This window comes from Oncorhynchus mykiss, chromosome 18, assembly GCF_013265735.2.
Source record: "Oncorhynchus mykiss isolate Arlee chromosome 18, USDA_OmykA_1.1, whole genome shotgun sequence".
Lineage (NCBI taxonomy): Eukaryota > Metazoa > Chordata > Actinopteri > Salmoniformes > Salmonidae > Oncorhynchus > Oncorhynchus mykiss.
Genome location: NC_048582.1, coordinates 59,806,996 through 59,827,603, shown reverse-complemented (window position 1 = coordinate 59,827,603; position 20,608 = coordinate 59,806,996). Strand labels below are relative to the sequence as shown.

At 39.2% G+C, this 20,608-nt stretch overlaps 1 protein-coding gene across 1 annotated transcript in view; it reads right to left on the bottom strand.

Moving 5' to 3' along the window:
• Positions 1 to 20,608, bottom strand: part of LOC110496640 (calcitonin receptor) — an 81,190-nt gene that overhangs the window by 23,569 nt on the left and 37,013 nt on the right. Inside the window, exons 5-9 of the mRNA XM_036953418.1 lie at positions 12,552 to 12,655; positions 11,572 to 11,806; positions 10,337 to 10,447; positions 9,933 to 10,045; positions 7,456 to 7,547 (exon numbers count right to left, since the gene is read on the bottom strand). Of these exons, the coding sequence (XP_036809313.1) occupies positions 7,456 to 7,547; positions 9,933 to 10,045; positions 10,337 to 10,447; positions 11,572 to 11,806; positions 12,552 to 12,655 (655 nt within the window). The remainder of the gene's footprint in view (positions 1 to 7,455; positions 7,548 to 9,932; positions 10,046 to 10,336; positions 10,448 to 11,571; positions 11,807 to 12,551; positions 12,656 to 20,608) is intronic.

Sequence of the window (20,608 nt, the reverse complement as noted above, 5' to 3'; positions counted from 1 at the left end):
CCATTGGAACAACTAACTCTGGCCCATAATGACTTAGTCAGATGTTGCAGTCGTCTGTGAAATAGGTTCAAACAGAGAGTCATTAGAATGAAATGTCTGAACCAAGGAACCTCATATACTAAATCAAGATTGCCATTGTAGTCGGAGCATGCTGTAAACTGGTATAACAATGGACAACAATTCATAACTTTCTCTCAAGCAACACAAAAGGGGCTGAAATAATTTGCTTTGGTTCACCCATGTTAAATACTAGCACACACGACTTCCAACAACAAGTGGAATCACACCCTATTGAGAATCACACCCTATTGAGAATCACACCCTAAACAGATTATTAACAACTCTATTTGAGGCCACTGTGGAGCTTCCTGATCATCACGGATCAGCAGTCATCAAAGCCTCAAAACATCAAGCCTCAAAACATCAAATTATTCTCTTTTCTATCAAAGGTTAGGAAAGTAATGTTTCCAATTTTTCATCAACCAGGCTTTCTAAAACAAGCAATTGATAACATTTTACTGCAGTGGGCTAAATCAGGGTCACACAGTCTTAAACAAATCTACTTGAAACAAAAGTATCCACCTCACACATGGTTATGGGCTTAAAAAATAAAACACCTGTACCAAGTCAGATTTAGAGTTGAAATGTATTCCAGTCTGCATCCCAATATTACACTTTATATACATCAGAGAAGACTGAAATATAACAAAACGGTTTGACATAGAAACACTGGATTTTTTGGCTGTTTTTTTGTAATTATGTTTATTAATTATGAAATTATGAAAAATATTAACATTCCACCCATGAGGCCACTAGAGGGCGTTTTGGTCATTTGAGTGCAGGAAATGGTGTTTACTGGAGTGAAATAGTGAAAACACTTTGTGTCTAACGTGTGTACACTTCAGCAACAATGTCCTGTTATCTGTCTCCAGTCATTAGCTAATGTTGCAGTCTTAATGTAAATGTGTTGTTTATAGAAGAAGGAGAAGGGGATCTCAGTATGGCAGCATTAGTAAGGGTTCTGGGTCAGTAGTGTGTTGGAGAACAAGGCTACCATTAAATGACCCAATACAAGTAAAAAGACAAAGGAAGTGTCTTAACAGAATGTCTTCAAACTAGGATGAGTAGAAAATAGGACAGAATCACTTTCTTTACTCCAAGGTGTTATATTGGTGTGTATGGATGTTCTCTGGCCACACCTAAACAAGCAACAACATTTAACTTCCTGCCATTTAACTTCCTGGCATGAGGAAACCAGGTTTTTAGGCTAAAATGTCCTGGTACTCTGTAAAGTTCATGATTGTCAGATGACATGAAACTAGAGGTCTTTGACCATGCACACCAATGGCAGTTTTTCCTTCACAAGAACAATGCATATACAGAAAATACCTCAGCCCTACTGTACAATATGGTGGTGCATCTTAGATGCTACGCGGCTATTTTTCTTCCACTGGACCTGGGGCTCTTGTTGTGGTCAACGCAACGACATCATGAACTCTGTCAACTACCAGGTCATGTTCGCAAAAAAATTGTTTTCTCTGCCAGGAGACTAAAACTTGTCCGCAAGTGACTGTTTCAGAAAGACAATAACCCCAGGCACACATCAAATACCACAAACAAATGGTTAATTGACCACAAAATCAACATCTTGAACCCCATTGAAAACCTGTGGTTTGAATTGAAGAGGGCCGTCCATAAGCACAAACTAAGGATATCAAGGATCTGGAAAGATTCTGTATGGAGGAATGGTCTAATATCCCTCGCCATGTGTTCTCCAACTCATTAAACATTTGAGAAAAAGTCTCTGTGCCATTATCCTCACAGGGGAAGGGTGTGTGAGTATTGAAAACAGGGGATCCAATCAATTTGATCCATATCTTTGTTTTTTATTACTTGTTAAAAAAGAACTTTCTCTGAGAAAAATCATGATTAGTATCAAATATTATTCTTTATTTTAAAAAATGAGCATTGAATAGCTCAGTATTTGTATGATTTATTTTATACAGGCTTTTTTATTAATCTTTATCTAGGGATCGAATAATTCTGGACAAAACACACAACCATTTTTGACAACTGCTTCATGTAGGACAGGCTCAGATAACCAAGTGATGCAGTATTTTTAAAGCTAACCCAACTGTATTTTTCCACGGCTAGTCAGAGTATTTTTATTGGCGAGCCCTGGCAGTGCTGAAGTGGAGGCCATAAATAAGAGGACAGTGCAGCTGTACCGCATCAAATACCACTGTAAACTGCACATCTGGAAAGTCTAATACAACATTACGACTTTAACGTTGCAAGAGATCAGCCTTTAAATACATTGCCATGCTTATAAAAGTGATGCTCCCTTAAAATCAATGCTTTGCTTACTACCTATAAAACTTCATGGAGATAATAATTAGCTGGTCGTGTTGGTCTTCCGTTAGAGCTTTACAATGCCAAGAAAGGATGTATTCTATTCTCTTCTTGTCAAGACACAGATACAGAGTAGTTTGAGCGTTTTACTTTTTGCTATTACAATGTGCACCTGCACTCTGTCTTACAGGGTTGGTGTCAATTCGGAACTTCTAAATTTAGCCTAGTTCAATTCAACCCATGAATTGAAATTTGAATTGGCCATACCACACAGGAAGCAGAATTTCAATTGAATTAAAGGAAGCAGAATGTAATTTAAACCAATTCAAAGACATTCAACTGAGACATTAAATATATTTTGTCTTCTTCCTTTGACAAATATTTTGCTAAAATCTTCTTACTAAAGAATACAGATACCATTTCAAATATGATTTTAATTATAACTCAAATATGTACAGTATTTTGTTTGTAATTTGGTTATGAGATGTTAGGTTGTACTTTCCATTCTAGAGTGAAAGTGGATTATGAATTGTTAACCTACAAAATGATCCTAGAACATTTCCAGACCACTGTAATTATTTCAAACCTTTTTTCTGAGGTTGAGTTTTAGAAATGCAATGTGTCAAGGACATGTTAAACATAGTGTTGGCAACCATACATGATGTGGAATTCATTTGCAATAGTACCCATTACATTTGGAATGCTCAGGCAGGACAGCAACATGGTCCAATTCAGACACCTACCAATATAACGTGTTGACACCACTACTGCCTCTGATCTGACCAACCCACTAAACACAAATACTGTGTTTGTAAATGATATCTGAGTGTTGGAGTGTGCCCCTAGCTGTCTGTATTTGATATGTTTTTAAGAACATTGTGCCGGCTGGTTGGCTTAATATCAGGAATTTTATGTATAGCTTTTACTTTTACTCAAGTATGACAAGTAAGCACTTTTTCCACCACTGACTGAGCCAACTTTTCCAAGTCAATAGTAGCCAATGTAATGCAGAAATGTTGTTTTGGTTCCTGCAGTTATATCCCCCATGAGGTGTCTTTAAGGATAATGGCCTGAATTAAAAAAGCATGTCAAATACATGTGATGGTCATACTGCAGGATCATTGCTACGGTGAAAGATTGGGCTATAGGGACATATTCATACATATGGAACGTTCCTTCACAATCTGCTTTGGATCATTTGATTGTCATACAGCTTTTTCTGAGTATTGACGTACTCTTGACTTCTCAAGCTTTTCTTTACAATCTGTTTTTGAAGAACTGATTTTTTTTTATGACTAATCAGCATTTGACGTTATCATGGTAGAGTCAATTGCTTGCACATTTCTATTGCTCTGAGGGGATTTCAGACCTTCTCAGTCATCATAACTCTCTCCTTAGGTTTGATTTAACCACCTTTACTGACCTCTACTCCATTAAAATTCACCAGGAGTTTTCCTTAATATGCAGTTCGTCCTGAAGTGTGTACTCTCAACCTATATTTAGTAAGATAAATCAGGAGGGATTACCATTAAGGTTGCCCTACACTTAAATAAGAGCACAGCCAACTCATTCTTTAAACTGTCCTGAATTCATGTTTCTTTGGTCATGAACTCTTAAATGTACAGGAAATGAATCTGCTTTTAAAGGAGTAACACAGAAATAAGCCAGCATGAAATTAAAAGGACATGAGTATCAGAATGAGTAAAACACTCAGAGACACTGTTACTGCTCCTAAATATGAGTTTCACTAGGGTAGCGTGGAGGTCAAGGTCCATAATCCAATGCAGCTACAGTAACAAACCAAGCTTATTTGCGGACGTTCAGCTTCTAAAAATCTTAACTTGAAATGGTGTATGATAATCATAATGTCAAATATTCTAAGGCAGAAAACTCATTATAAAATGTAAATAATTGAATCATTTTAAAATAGTCACTGTGAAATGTAATCGTTGTAACATTTTCCATCACTATTGAAGAATATGTGATCTATCCATTTACAATATATTAGGAAATCCCGAAGAGCGGAAAAAACGATATTATCCAATCAAAATGTCTTCCCTTCAAATGCTACCCAACTCAGTCACAGAAAATGACAAATTGGAAACCAGAGTGTTGTGTGGAAATGACAAACACAATCTGTTGAATAGATTTCCCTAAATGTGTGGAAAACGCATTTAGGCTTAATGTGAAGATGACATTTTCACAGGTCTGCACTGCCAGTGTTATCTCAGAGGGAACACACAGCCATCTGTACAATTCAGTTATCTCAGTGGAAACACACAGCCATCTGTACAATTCAGTTATCTCAGTGGAAACACACAGCCATCTGTACAATTCCGTTATCTCAGAGGGAACACACAGCCATCTGTACAATTCCGTTATCTCAGAGGAAACACACAGCCATCTGTACAATTCAGTTATCTCAGAGGAAACACACAGCCATCTGTACAATTCAGTTATCTCAGAGGAAACACACAGCCATCTGTACAATTCAGTTATCTCAGAGGAAACACACAGCCATCTGTACAATTCAGTTATCTCAGAGGAAACACACAGCCATCTGTACAATTCAGTTATCTCAGAGGAAACACACAGCCATCTGTACAATTCAGTTATCTCAGAGGGAACACACAGCAATCTGTACAATTCAGTTATCTCAGAGGGAACACACAGCCATCTGTACAATTCAGTTATCTCAGAGGAAACAGCCATCTGTACAATTCGGTTATCTCAGAGGAAACACACAGCCATCTGTACAATTCGGTTATCTCAGAGGAAACACACAGCCATCTGTACAATTCAGTTATCTCAGAGGGAACACACAGCCATCTGTACAATTCAGTTATCTCAGAGGGAACACACAGCCATCTGTACAATTCAGTTATCTCAGAGGAAACAGCCATCTGTACAATTCAGTTATCTCAGAGGAAACAGCCATCTGTACAATTCGGTTATCTCAGAGGAAACACACAGCCATCTGTACAATTCAGTTATCTCAGAGGGAACACACAGCCATCTGTACAATTCGGTTATCTCAGAGGAAACACACAGCCATCTGTACAATTCGGTTATCTCAGAGGAAACAGCCATCTGTACAGTTCAGTTATCTCAGAGGAAACACACAGCCATCTGTACAATTCAGTTATCTCAGAGGAAACAGCCATCTGTACAATTCAGTTATCTCAGAGGAAACAGCCATCTGTACAGTTCAGTTATCTCAGAGGGAACACACAGCCATCTGTACAATTCGGTTATCTCAGAGGAAACACACAGCCATCTGTACAATTCAGTTATCTCAGAGGGAACACACAGCCATCTGTACAATTCGGTTATCTCAGAGGAAACACACAGCCATCTGTACAATTTAGTTATCTCAGAGGAAACACACAGCCATCTGTACAGTTCAGTTATCTCAGAGGAAACACACAGCCATCTGTACAATTCAGTTATCTCAGAGGAAACACACAGCCATCTGTACAGTTCAGTTATCTCAGAGGAAACACACAGCCATCTGTACAATTCAGTTATCTCAGAGGAAACACACAGCCATCTGTACAATTCAGTTATCTCAGAGGAAACACACAGCCATCTGTACAGTTCAGTTATCTCAGAGGAAACAGCCATCTGTACAATTCAGTTATCTCAGAGGAAACACACAGCCATCTGTACAATTCAGTTATCTCAGAGGAAACAGCCATCTGTACAGTTCAGTTATCTCAGAGGAAACACACAGCCATCTGTACAATTCAGTTATCTCAGAGGAAACAGCCATCTGTACAGTTCAGTTATCTCAGAGGAAACAGCCATCTGTACAGTTCAGTTATCTCAGTGGAAACACACAGCCATCTGTACAATTCAGTTATCTCAGAGGAAACACACAGCCATCTGTACAATTCAGTTATCTCAGAGGAAACACACAGCCGTCTGTACAGTTCAGTTATCTCAGAGGAAACACACAGCCATCTGTACAATTCAGTTATCTCAGAGGAAACACACAGCCATCTGTACAATTCAGTTATCTCAGTGGAAACACACAGCCATCTGTACAGTTCAGTTATCTCAGAGGAAACAGCCATCTGTACAGTTCAGTTATCTCAGAGGAAACAGCCATCTGTACAGTTCAGTTATCTCAGAGGAAACAGCCATCTGTACAGTTCAGTTATCTCAGAGGAAACACACAGCCATCTGTACAGTTCAGTTATCTCAGAGGAAACAGCCATCTGTACAGTTCAGTTATCTCAGAGGAAACACACATTCAAGGAAAAATATATAATGCCGTCTGAACTGTAGCAACCACAGTCATCACCGCCATCGTTTTCATCATATTTATCACCACTATCATCATCCTAATTTTCCTCAGGATTAGGTGCGTCATCATCTTCTTCATCTTCATCATCGTCGTCGTCACCATTATCATCTTCATCACTTGTTCAAGTGGGAAAAAAAGTGTTAAGAGTCCCAAGACAGACTACTCTCCCTGATCAAACCAGTAGTTTGTTTCATAAAGAAATCAACCCAAGACAAATTACTCTCCCTGATCAAACCAGTAGTTTGTTTCATAAAGAAATCAACCCAAGACAGATTACTCTCCCCGATCAAACCAGTAGTTGGTTTCATAAAGAAATCAACCCAAGACAGATTACTCTCCCCTATCAAACCAGTAGTTTGTTTCATAAAGAAAGCAACCCAAGACAGATTACTCTCCCTGATCAAACCAGTAGTTTGTTTCATAAAGAAATCAACCCAAGACAGATTACTCTCCCTGATCAAACCAGTAGTTTGTTTCATAAAGAAAGCAACCCAAGACAGATTACTCTCCCTGATCAAACCAGTAGTTGGTTTCATAAAGAAATCAACCCAAGACAGATTACTCTCCCCGATCAAACCAGTAGTTTGTTTCATAAAGAAATCAACCCAAGACAGATTACTCTCCCTGATCAAACCAGTAGTTTGTTTCATAAAGAAATCAACCCAAGACAGATTACTCTCCCCGATCAAACCAGTAGTTTGTTTCATAAAGAAATCAACCCAAGACAGATTACTCTCCCTGATCAAACCAGTAGTTTGTTTCATAAAGAAAGCAACAGCAGCATCTATATTTACCTGAAGTAGAATAATATAGCCAGAGAGATCAGGAGGGAGGCTATGGATAAGGCATGACCCACAATCGCCATGTAGTACAGGATATAGGCCATCTGGAAAATACAGATACACCCTATATTCAAACAAATAAGACTATACAGTAGTGCATCAAGGACATTCATGAACCGTTAACCCTGACTTCCATTTGCTACCTTGATGTAAACAAAATATGAAAGAGGGGAGACTAGGACATGGCTTTAAGGTCTGCAGCACAGAGGGTTTTAATTAATCCTCTAATCAAGGTGTGTCTGAGCCACGCTTGAATAACGAATAGTCATAGCATTCTTTGTGTCTTCACAAAGGCCCTTTTAAGAAACCGGTGCTAGATGCAACAATCAGTGTTCTTTATTGGTCTGTTCCAATAAAGAGGAACACATATTTATCTGTCTGTGTCACATGAATAGGATCAGATGTTTTACTATGCATTGATAGGAACAGATGTTGTACTATGTATTGATAGAGTCAGACGTTGTACTATGTATTGATAGAGTCAGACGTTGTACTATGTATTGATAAAGTCAGACGTTGTACTATGTATTGATAAAGTCAGATGTTTCACTATGTATTGATAAAGTCAGATGTTTCACTATGTATTGATAGAGTCAGACGTTGTACTATGTATTGATAAAGTCAGACGTTGTACTATGTATTGATAAAGTCAGATGTTTCACTATGTATTGATAAAGTCAGATGTTTCACTATGTATTGATAAAGTCAGATGTTTCACTATGTATTGATAAAGTCAGATGTTTCACTATGTATTGATAAAGTCAGATGTTTCACTATGCATTGATAGAGTCAGACGTTGTACTTTGTATTGATAAAGTCAGATGTTTCACTATGTATTGATAAAGTCAGATGTTTCACTATGTATTGATAAAGTCAGATGTTTCACTATGTATTGATAGGATCAGACGTTGTACTATGTATTGATAAAGTCAGATGTTTCACTATGCATTGATAGAGTCAGACGTTGTACTATGTATTGATAAAGTCAGATGTTTCACTATGTATTGATAGAGTCAGATGTTTCACTATGTATTGATAAAGTCAGATGTTTCACTATGTATTGATAAAGTCAGATGTTTCACTATGCATTGATAGAGTCAGACGTTGTACTATGTATTGATAAAGTCAGATGTTTCACTATGTATTGATAAAGTCAGATGTTTCACTATGTATTGATAAAGTCAGATGTTTCACTATGCATTGATAGAGTCAGACGTTGTACTTTGTATTGATAAAGTCAGATGTTTCACTATGCATTGATAGAGTCAGACGTTGTACTATGTATTGATAAAGTCAGATGTTTCACTATGTATTGATAGAGTCAGATGTTTCACTATGTATTGATAAAGTCAGATGTTTCACTATGTATTGATAAAGTCAGATGTTTCACTATGCATTGATAGAGTCAGACGTTGTACTTTGTATTGATAAAGTCAGATGTTTCACTATGTATTGATAAAGTCAGATGTTTCACTATGTATTGATAAAGTCAGATGTTTCACTATGTATTGATAGGATCAGACGTTGTACTATGTATTGATAAAGTCAGATGTTTCACTATGCATTGATAGAGTCAGACGTTGTACTATGTATTGATAAAGTCAGATGTTTCACTATGTATTGATAGAGTCAGATGTTTCACTATGTATTGATAAAGTCAGATGTTTCACTATGTATTGATAAAGTCAGATGTTTCACTATGCATTGATAGAGTCAGACGTTGTACTATGTATTGATAAAGTCAGATGTTTCACTATGTATTGATAAAGTCAGATGTTTCACTATGCATTGATAGAGTCAGATGTTTTACTATGTATTGATAGGATCAGATGTTTTACTATGCATTGATAGGATCAGACGTTTTACTATGTATTGATAGGATCAGACGTTTTACTATGCATTGATAGGATCAGACGTTTTACTATGCATTGATAGGATCAGACGTTTTACTATGTATTGATAGGATCAGACGTTTTACTATGTATTGATAGGATCAGATGTTTTACTATGCATTGATAGGATCAGACGTTTTACTATGCATTGTTAGAGTCAGACGTTGTACTATGTATTGATAGAGTCAGATGTTGTACTATGTATTGATAGGATCAGATGTTTCACTATGTATTGATAGGGTCAGATGTTTCACTATGCATTGCTCAGAAATATAAACCTGTTCCTCTATGACTTCCTACATATCATGATTGTAAAATGTAATTGTGTGTAAGCGTAGGTACATTTTACTGCACCATATTTCCCATATCTAGCTCAATTTGACCAATTGTTCCCCCCTTGGTCTCCTCTGAATTGAATATAACTGTATTATCGCCTTTTGAAAATGTCCCCTTATTGTGATTTGTAAAATAGGATCAAGTGTATGCTATAAATAGCACATGTATGTGATTGATGGATCACTCAGTGACAAACCTTACCTTCAGCTTGCCAGTAGTGTGGAAGTTACACAGCGTGTAGTTGGACCACGTCCTATTGGAATCTGGGTGGCGGAACCACTGTCCTGATTCGCTACAGGTCTTTGTAGCTTTTTCTGATGAAACAATGAAGTAGGATTAATAATACACACTTTGAATATGTTTAACACTTAGCCACTTAAACAGAAACACTTAAACTGTACATGGCCGTAAAGCTTTGCAACCACTTGACACCATGAATGATTAATTAAACGCTATGAATACTTCAAATTCAAGCCAAGTTCCACAGCGATGCGTTTATCACAAAGAGTTAACAAGTCAGCATGGGAGAATCAGACATACCAGTAATTTGACTTTATTGATTCTTGCTTGCAGTTTAACAAACGCCTCTTATAGCCAGGCCTTACCTGTGGAGTCGAAGTCACGGAAATAGTTTGGGCAGTTCTGCCAGGTGACTGTCCCAGCAGGTGTATCATCCCAGCACAGCCAGCCATCCCAGGTCCGGTTACAGTACAGCCCTGCGCCGCCAGCAACACACAACCAGACACAACACATTAATGAAGACTCATTGTAAATACACTATGTTGCTGGGTGAAAACAACTGTACATGAACCATTTGGCCACACTGTCGTCTGTCTACTGGTATAGTATGTTTATATCCGAATTCTGAACAGTGTCATTGTTTGTCTCTGTGACTTGTGATCGTACCTGTCTATATGGGTTCTTCTGATTGTGTGCTGTAACCCTGAAATGACTGAAAGTATTTTATTATATTCAAATTATATTTAAGCAATAAGGCCAGAGGATGTGTGGTATATGGCCAATATACCACGACTAAGGGCTGTTCTTATCTCCACAAAAGAACTCTGGAGTTCTGTCAGAGTGACCATTGGGTTCTTTGTCACCTCCCTGACCAAGGCCTTTCTCCCCCGATTGCTCAGTTTGGCCGGGCGGCCAGCTCTAGGAAGAGTCTTGGTGGTTCCAAACCTTTTTTATTTAATAATGCTGGATGCCACTGTGTTCTTGGGGAACTTTAATTCTGCAGAAATATTTTGGTACCCTTCCCCTGATCTGTGCCTCAACACAATCCTGTCTTTGAGCTCTACAGACAATTCCTTTGACCTCATGGCTTTGTGTTTGCTCTGACATGCACTGTCAACTGTGAGACCTTATATAGACAGATGTTTGCCTTTTCAAATCATGTCCAATCATTTACATTTACCACAGGTGGACTCCAATCAAGTTGTAGAAACATCTCAAGAATGATCAATGAAAGCAGGGTGCACCTGAAAAAACTGTTTTCACTTTGCCATTATGGGTTGTTGTGTGTAAATTGATGGGGAAAAAAATATTGAATCCATTTTAGAAAAAGGCTGTTTCGTAACAAAATGTGGAAAAGGTCAAGTGGTCTGAATATTTTCCAAATGCACTCTATCACAAACCCCCAAGGAGCCTGATTGCTATTATAAACTGGTTAACAACATAATTAGAGCAGTAAAAATAAATGTTTCGTCATATCCGTGGTATACGGCCTGATATACCATGACTTTCAGCCAATCAGCATTCAGGGCTCAATCCACCCAGTTTATAATCTGGAATAATCCCACACACTGAGTATTAAAGTAGTGCACATTATCACTACCTGATTTGTTATACGGCTGGTCTCTGTTCATCTTCTCAAAGCATTTGTATTGACCGTTGATGATCTTCTTCCTCTCCTCCTCCTCCTGACTGACCCTGGGGCTGACTGGAGTCTCCACAGTGGGCTCCACAGACCCTGGCTCTAGCAGACCATGGGGAATCACATTCTGGCTTAATGGAGTCTCCACAGTGGGCTCCACAGACCCTGGCTCTAGCAGACCATGGAGAGTCACATTCTGGGGAAGAACAACATGTAACGGGACAGACACCATAAAGAAACACACAGAATACAGCTTGAGGATTTCTATTTGTCAACAGGGAACAGTATCAGTGACTATATAAACAAAGATGGGTAGAATACAGAGTGAGGATCAGTGACTATATAAACAAAGACAGTTTTATAATTTTTTTATACATTTGCAAAAAATTCTAAAAACCTGTTTTCACTTTGCCATTATGGGTTATTGTGTGAAGATTGATGAGAAAACATAATTATTTAATCCATTTTAGAATAAGGCTGTGGCAGTGACTAGAATACAGCGTGAGAATTTCTATTTGTCAACAGCGAACAGTATCAGTGACTATAAAAACGTAGATAAATAAGTAATAGAAGAAAAACAAGCAAAAAAACAATACAGACAAGATACAGAATAGGTAGGTGGGCCCAGAGTTGTTCCGGATCTAGAGACTAGACAAGGAAAAACTCCTGGCTCTAATTATGGCGTTAAACTATCAAAGGAATAATAACAGGGAAACACAACAGACAACACAAGAACAGTCCTGCCTGCACACCCAGACTGCATTCCAAATGTCACCTATTCATTAAATAGTGCACTACTTTGACCAGGGCCCATAGGGTTCTGGTCCAAAGTAGTGCAGGTCATAGGGCATAGGGTGCCATATGGGACTTATTCCCAGTCCCAGACAGACCTGTACTTTTTTGACCATTAATCAACAGAGAACGAATCAATCTCCAATTACCTTTAATTTGTTCTTGGAGAGCGTCAGACATTTGGACCAGGTCCTATTAATGGAGGGACTTTGGACCCAGTTACCAGATTCATCACAATACTTTGACACTTTTCCTGCAAAAAAAATGTAATGGTAATTGTTAGCAGTGTAATTTGAGCTATGAGTAATGGTAATTGTTAGCAGTGTAATTTTAGCTATGAGTAATGGTAATTTTTAGCAGTATAATTTGAGCTATGAGTAATGGTAATTGTTAGCAGTATAATTTGAGCTATGAGTAATGGTAATTGTTAGCAGTGTAATTTGAGCTATGAGTAATGGTAATTGTTAGCAGTGTAATTTGAGCTATGAGTAATGGTAATTGTTAGCAGTGTAATTTGAGCTATGGGTAATGGTAATTGTTAGCAGTGTAATTTGAGCTATGAGTAATGGTAATTGTTAGCAGTGTAATTTGAGCTATGAGTAATGGTAATTGTTAGCAGTGTAATTTGAGCTATGAGTAATGGTAATTGTTAGCAGTGTAATTTGAGCTATGAGTAATGGTAACTTGGCAGCTGCTGAATCCATCAGTGTGATAGGGGCAAGACATGAAGCCGCTGCTATAGCTCTGCTGACTGGACTGTAATATCAACTGTCGAGTCAATAGTTATAGGCTTTTAGTGTTATCTCATTTTGCTGTCAGACACCTTTTATTTATTTATTTAGAAATACAATACCGTTCAAAAGTTTGGGGTCACTTAGAAATGTCCTTATTTTTGAAAGAAAAGCAAAACAATTGTTCATTAAAATAACATCAAATTGATCAGAAATACAGTGTAGACATTGTTACTGTTGTAATGACTATTGTAGCTGGAAACGGCTGATTTTTGATGGAATATAGGTGTACAGAGGCCCATTATCAGCAACCATCACTCCTGTGTTCCAATAGCATATTGTGTTAGCTAATCCAAAATTATAATTTTAAAAGGCAAATTGATCATTAGATCAATATGTTAGGACAGCTGAAAACTGTTGTCCTGATTAAATAAGCAATAAAACTGGCCTATAGACTAGTTGAGTATTTGGAGCATCAGCATTTGTGGGTTCGATTACAGGCTCAAAATGGCCAGAAACAAATAACTTTATTCCGAAGCTCGTCAGTCTATTCTTGTTCTGGGAAATGAAGGCTATTCCATGTGAGAAATTGCCAAGAACCTGAAGATCTTGTACAACGCTGTGTATTAATCCCTTCACAGAACAGAGCAAACTGGCTCTAACCAGAATAGAAAGAGGAGAGGGAAGCCCCGGTGCACAAATTAGCAAGAGGACAAGTACATTAGAGTGGAAAGGAAAGAAATTCCACAAATGAACTTTTAACAAGGCACACATATTCATTTAAATGCATTCCAGGTGACTATCTCATGAAGCTGGTTGAGAGAATGCCAAGTCTGTACAAAGCTGTCATCAAGGCAAAGGGTGGTTACATTGAAGAATCTCAAAAATAACACTTTTTCAGGTTAGTACAGGATTCCATGTGTTATTTCATTGTTTTGATGTCTTCACTATTATTCTACAATGTAGAAAATAGTATTTGTAGGTGTGTCCAAACTTTTCACTGGTACTGTATGGTAGACCGCTGCACCACTCTGGAGGCCCATATGTTGTCACTTCAATAACATATATGCTTTCATATTGTAGTATCATATCAAATGTATGGTTTACCAAAACAGTGGTGGGGTGGCGGCTTTGCTGTTGTTTGCACTGCAGATTGCCCTTTTAAGTGTTATTTTGTTTCCCCTCACTACTCAATTGAGCATCACTGCATTCCATAACACTGAGAGCCAGCTCCTAGCCATTCCATAACACTGAGAGCCAGCTCCTAGCCATTCCATAACACAGAGAGCCAGCTCCTAGCCATTCCATAACACTGAGAGCCAGCTCCTTGTCATTCCATAACACTGAGAGCCAGCTCCTTGCCATTCCATAACACTGAGAGCCAACTCCTAGCCATTCCATAACACTGAGAGCCAGCTCCTTGCCATTTCATAACACTGAGAGCCAACTCCTAGCCATTCCATAACACTAAGAGCCAGCTCCTTGCCATTCCATAACACTGAGAGCCAACTCCTAGCCATTCCATAACACTAAGAGCCAGCTCCTTGCCATTCCATAACACTGAGAGCCAGCTCCTTGCCATTCCATAACACTGAGAGCCAACTCCTAGCTATTCCATAACACTAAGAGCCAGTTCCTTGCCATTCCATAACACTGAGAGCCAACTCCTAGCCATTCCATAACACTAAGAGCCAGCTCCTTGCCATTTCATAACACTGAGAGCCAGCTCCTTGCCATTCCATAACACTGAGAGACAACTCCTAGCCATTCCATAACACGAAGAGCCAGCTCCTTGCCATTCCATAACACTGAGAGCCAGTGGTGTAAAGTACTTAAGTAAAAGTACTTTTTGGGTATTTGTACTTTACGTTACTATTTCAATTCATGGCAACTTTTACATTTACTTCACTACATTCCTAAAGAAAGTAATGTACTTTACTCCTGACACCCAAAAGTATTCGTTACATTTTGACAGGAAAATGGTCCAATTAACACACTTATCAAGAGAACATCCCTGGTCATCCCTACTGCCTCTGATCTGGCGGACTCACTAAACAATAATTCTTAATTTGTCAATTATTTCTGAGTGTTGTCGCGTGCCCCAGGCTATCTGAATTTTTTTTTTAGTTAAAATGATTTAGACTTGTGCTTTCGATACTTAAGTACATTTTAGCAATTACATTTACTTTTGATACCAAATACTTTTAGACTTTTACTCAAGTAGTATTTTACTGGGTGACTTTCACTTTTACTTGAGTCATTTTCCATTAAGATATCTTAACTTGTACTCAAGTATGACAATTGAGTACTTTTTCCACCAGTGCTGAGAGCCAGCTCCTTGTCATTCAACAAATTCACCACCAAAGCTAAAAACACTTAAGATTTAAGTCATGGGCATCACATACGTTTTTATTATACCAGACTTAAGGGGAACTCTTTTCTGCTGTAATCCTTAAAGTGTGAGTTGAATCTCCTGTTGATTAATGCCAGAGATCACGATGTTCCCTCTCTGGGAGTACGCTAACCCAGCAACCTGTCCTACCCCAACAGCTAATCAACGGTTACATAAAACCCAGCAGAGCTTTCACAGACATCTGGCTTCAACCGAGCCGATGAAGGATGACCTCATTAGGAAGCTTGCTGCATCACCAGCCATAATAATCTAATTGCAGTTGTAAAGTGTCACTGGTCAGATCAGGGCCCATTTGCAAAAAAACATCTCAGAGTAGGAGTACTGATCTACGATTAGTTTTGCCTTTTAGATCACACTGATTTAAATGACATGCACATAAATGACAAAACCTGATCCTAGATTGGTGTGTTTGATACATACGGCCACTGGGCTGCAGATCTAGAACCAGGTCCCCCCTGTCCAGATAATCATATTCATTATGATCTAAAAGGTCAAATTGATCCAAGATCAAAACTCAGGTGAACCCAGGTGCAGAAAGGATAAGGGAAAGGGAAAGTAAACTGGGATACATAGTCAGTTGCACAACTGAATGGCTTCAAACGCATTTAAACCAACCCATAATTCCGTATCATCTCCATAATCTGGCCTCTCGGCCTCTAGATATAGTCTCTAGACACCCTTATCATCTCTATAATCTAGTCTCTAGACACCCTTATCATCTCTATAATATAGTCTCTAGTCACCCTTATCATCTCTATAATCTAGTCTCTAGTCACCCCTACCATCTCTATAATCTAGTCTCTGGTCACCCCTACCATCTCTATAATCTAGTCTCTAGTCACCCCTACCATCTCTATAATCTAGTCTCTGGTCACCCCATCATCTCTATAATATAATCTATAGTTACCCTTATCATCTCTATAATCTAGTCTCTAGACACCCTTATCATCTCTATAATATAGTCTCTAGACACCCTTATCATCTCTATAATATAATCTATAGTTACCCTTATCATCTCTATAATGTAGTCACCCTGTGAAGCAGAAACCGAGGCGGCGGATCAGACAGTGAGGAGACAGACAGGATGTTCTGGTGCTCACTTCTCTTAGAACTTTTATTGACAATAGGTGCAGGACGAATTGACCAATAAACTTTGTACAGAAGGTAACAAAAAGGACGTTGACAAAGACTTGAATAAATCAAAGATATTCTCAGTTTTAACTATTCGGGCAACAACTCTTTGCTTATAACCAAACTCAGGTATAACTCTACTCTAGCCAACATGTTGCCTGCCCAGCCTGCCGTCCACCAGGCAAAGGTCAACTGAGGACCTAAGAACTTTTTACAGGAACTCCTTTCCGCTAGGAATGTTCCATCACGATAGCCCCAAAACACATTTCTACCATAAATGTGTAATTTTTACATAAACACACACAACAATAACTTCTTCTTTAAGTCTCACAATACACATTCATGAAGTAATTCACCCCCGGGATAATTCATCACTTTGTTTATTCCCACCAAACAATAAATGTTCCTTGATGACTCGTAGACTAATTTGCGGGGAAACACCCTCCCGGGTGGCGCAGTGGTTAAGGGCGCTGTACTGCAGCGCCAGCTGTGCCATCAGAGTCCCTGGGTGCGCCCAGGCTCTGTCGTAACCGGCCGCGACCGGGAGGTCCGTGGGCCGATGCACAATTGGCCTAGCGTCGTCCGGGAGGGCTTGGTCGGTAGGGATGTCCTTGTCTCATCGCGCACCAGCGACTCCCGTGGCGGGCCGGGCGCAGTGCGCGCTAGCCAAGGTTGCCAGGTGCACGGTGTAGCCTCCGACACGTTGGTGCGGCTGGCTTCCGGGTTGGATGGCACTGTGTTAAGAAGCAGTGCGGCTGGTTGGGTTGTGTATCGGAGGACGCATTACTTTCAACCTTCGTCTCTCCCGAGCCCGTACGGGAGTTGTAGCGATGAGACAAGATAGTAGCTACTACAACAATTGGATACCACAAAATTGGGGAGAAAAAGGGGTCAAAAAAATAAAAAACAAGGAAACAAACACATCAGGTAGGTTACATTATATGATTAGTCTCTACCAACAATTAGATCGTTATTCCTCTAATGTATTTCACATTGCTAGAGCATGTACATTTTAAATTGGAAGCTTTATACACTGTAGAAACATGGTTCACAAGTTATATTGCTTTAGTAACTGGCGTGCATAACAAACACTTGACTTACGTCAAAGTATTGTTGGCAAACGGAATGCGGTACTCTATCCAACATATTCTATTTTGTTTCAGGATTCTTGGCTATACCTTGAAGAGATACAATAACGAGTCTTTCTCCAACCAATCATTTGTTTCATTGTCTATAAATCACGGACATGCGCTCCATGACACACCCCTATCATCTCTATAATCTAGTCTCTAATCACCCCTATCATCTCTATCATCTAGTCTCTAATCACCCCTATCATCTCTATCATCAAGTCTCTAGTCACCCCTAACATCACTTTCCTGAAGTCGTGGACTTCAGGAAACAGCAGAGGGAGCACCCCCTATCCACATAGAAGGGACAGCAGTGGAGAAGGTGGAAAGTTAAGTTCCTCGGCGTACACATCACAGAAAAACTGAAATGGTTCACCCACCCAGACAACAGCACCACTTCAACCTCAGGAGGCTGAAGAAATGTGTCTTGTTACCCAAAACCCTGACAAACTTTTACAGATGCACAATCTAGAGCATCCTTTCGGGCTGTATCACAGCCTGGTACGGAAACTGCACCGCCCTCAACCGCAAGGCTCTCCAGAGGGTAGTGAGGTCTGCACAGCGCATCACTGGGGGCAAACTACCTGCCCTCCATGACAACTACAGCATCCGATGTCACAGGAAGGCCAAACAGATAATCAAGGACAACAACGACCCGAGCCACTGCCCGTTCACACCGCTACCATCCAGAAGGTAAGGTCAGAACAGATGCATCAAAGCTGGGACCGAGAAACTCTCAGACTGCTAAACAGCAATCACGAACTCAAGAGAGGCTGCTGCCTACATTGAGACCCAATCACTGGCCACTTTAATAAATGGTTCACTAGTCACTTTAAACTATGCCACTTTAAAAAATGCCACTTTAATAATGTTTACACACAGTTGATGTCGGAAGTTTATATACACTTAGGTTGTAGTCATTAAAACACATTTTTCAACCACTCCACAAATTTCTTGTTAAGAAACTATAGTTTTGGCAAGTCAGTTAGGACATCTACTTTGTGCATGACACATGTCATTTTTCCAACAATTGTTTACAGATTATTTCACTTATAATTCATTGTATCACAATTCCAGTGGGTCAGAAGTTTACATACACTAAGTTGACTGTGCCTTAAACAGCTTGGAAAATTCCAGAAAATTATGTCATGGCTTTAGAAGCTTCTGATAGGCTAATTGACATAGTTTGAGTCAATTGGTGTACCTATGGATATATTTCAAGGCCTACCTTCAAACTCAGTGCCTCTTTGCTTGTCATCATGGCAAAATCAAAAGATATCAGCCAAGACCTCAGAAAAAAATTGTAGACCTCCACAAGTCTGGTTCATCCTTGGGAGCAATTTCCAAATGCCTGAAGGTACCACATTCATCTGTACAAACAATAGTACGCAAGTATAAACACCATGAGACCATGCAGCTGTCATACCGCTCTGTCTCCTAGAAAATAATGTACTTTTGTTCGAAAAGTCCAAATCAATCCCAGAACAACAGCAAAGGACCTTGTGAAGATGCTGGAGGAAACAGGTACAAAAGTATCTATATCCACAATAAAACAAGTCCTATATCGACATAACCTGAAAGGCCGCTTAGCAAGGAAGAAGCCACTGCTCCAAAACCGCCGTAAAAAACATACTATGGTTTGCAACTGCACATGGGGACAAAGATCTTACTTTTTGGAGAAATGTCCTCTGGTCTGATGAAACAAAAAAATAACTGTTTGGCTATCATGACCATCGTTACGTTTGGAGGAAAAGGGAGAGGATTGCAAGCTGAAGAACACCATCCCAACCGTGAAGCACGGGGGTGGCAGCATCATGTTGTGAGGGTGCATTGCTGCAGGAAGGACTGGTGCAATTCACAAAATAGATGGCATCATGAGGTTGGAAACGTATGTGGATATATTGAAGCAACATCTCAAGACATCAGTCAGGAAGTTAAAGCTTGGTCGCAAATGGGTTTTCCAAATGGACAATGACCCCAAGCATACTTCCAAAGTTGTGGCAAAATGGTTTAAGGACAACAAAGTCAAGGTATTGGAGTGGCCATCACAAAGCCTTGACCTCAATCCTATAGAAAATGTGTGGGCAGAACTGAAAAAGCGTGTGCGAGTAAGAAGGCCTACAAACCTGACTCAGTTACACCAGCTCTGTCAGGAGAAATGGGCCAAAATTCAGCCAATTTATTGTGGGAAGCTTGTGGAAGGCTAGCCAAAATGTTTGACCCAAGTTAAACAATATAAGGCAATGCTACCAAATACTAATTGAGTGTATGTAAATTTCTGACCCACTAGAAATGTGATGAAAGAAACAAAGGCTGAAATAAATAATTCTCTCTACTATTATTCTGACATTTCACATTCTTAAAATAAAGTGGTGATCCCAACTGACCTAAGACAAGGAATTTTTACTAGGATTAAATGTCAGGAATTGTGAAAAACTGAGTTTAAATGTATTTGGCTAAAGTGTATGTAAACTTCCGACTTCAACTGTATCTTACATTACTCATATCACATGTATATACTGTATTTTATACAATCTACTGCACCTTGCCAGTGCCGCTCAGCCATCGCTCATCCATAAACTTATATGTAGATATTCTCATTCACCCTTTTAGATTTGTGTGTATTAGGTTGTTGTTGGAGAATTGTTAGATTACTTGTTAGATATTACTTGTTAGACATTACTGCACTGTCGGAACTAGAAGCACAAGCATTTCTCTACAGTCGCATTAGCATCTGCTAACCATGTTTATGTGACCAATAAAATGTGATTTGATTTTATATAATTTAGTCTCTAGTCACC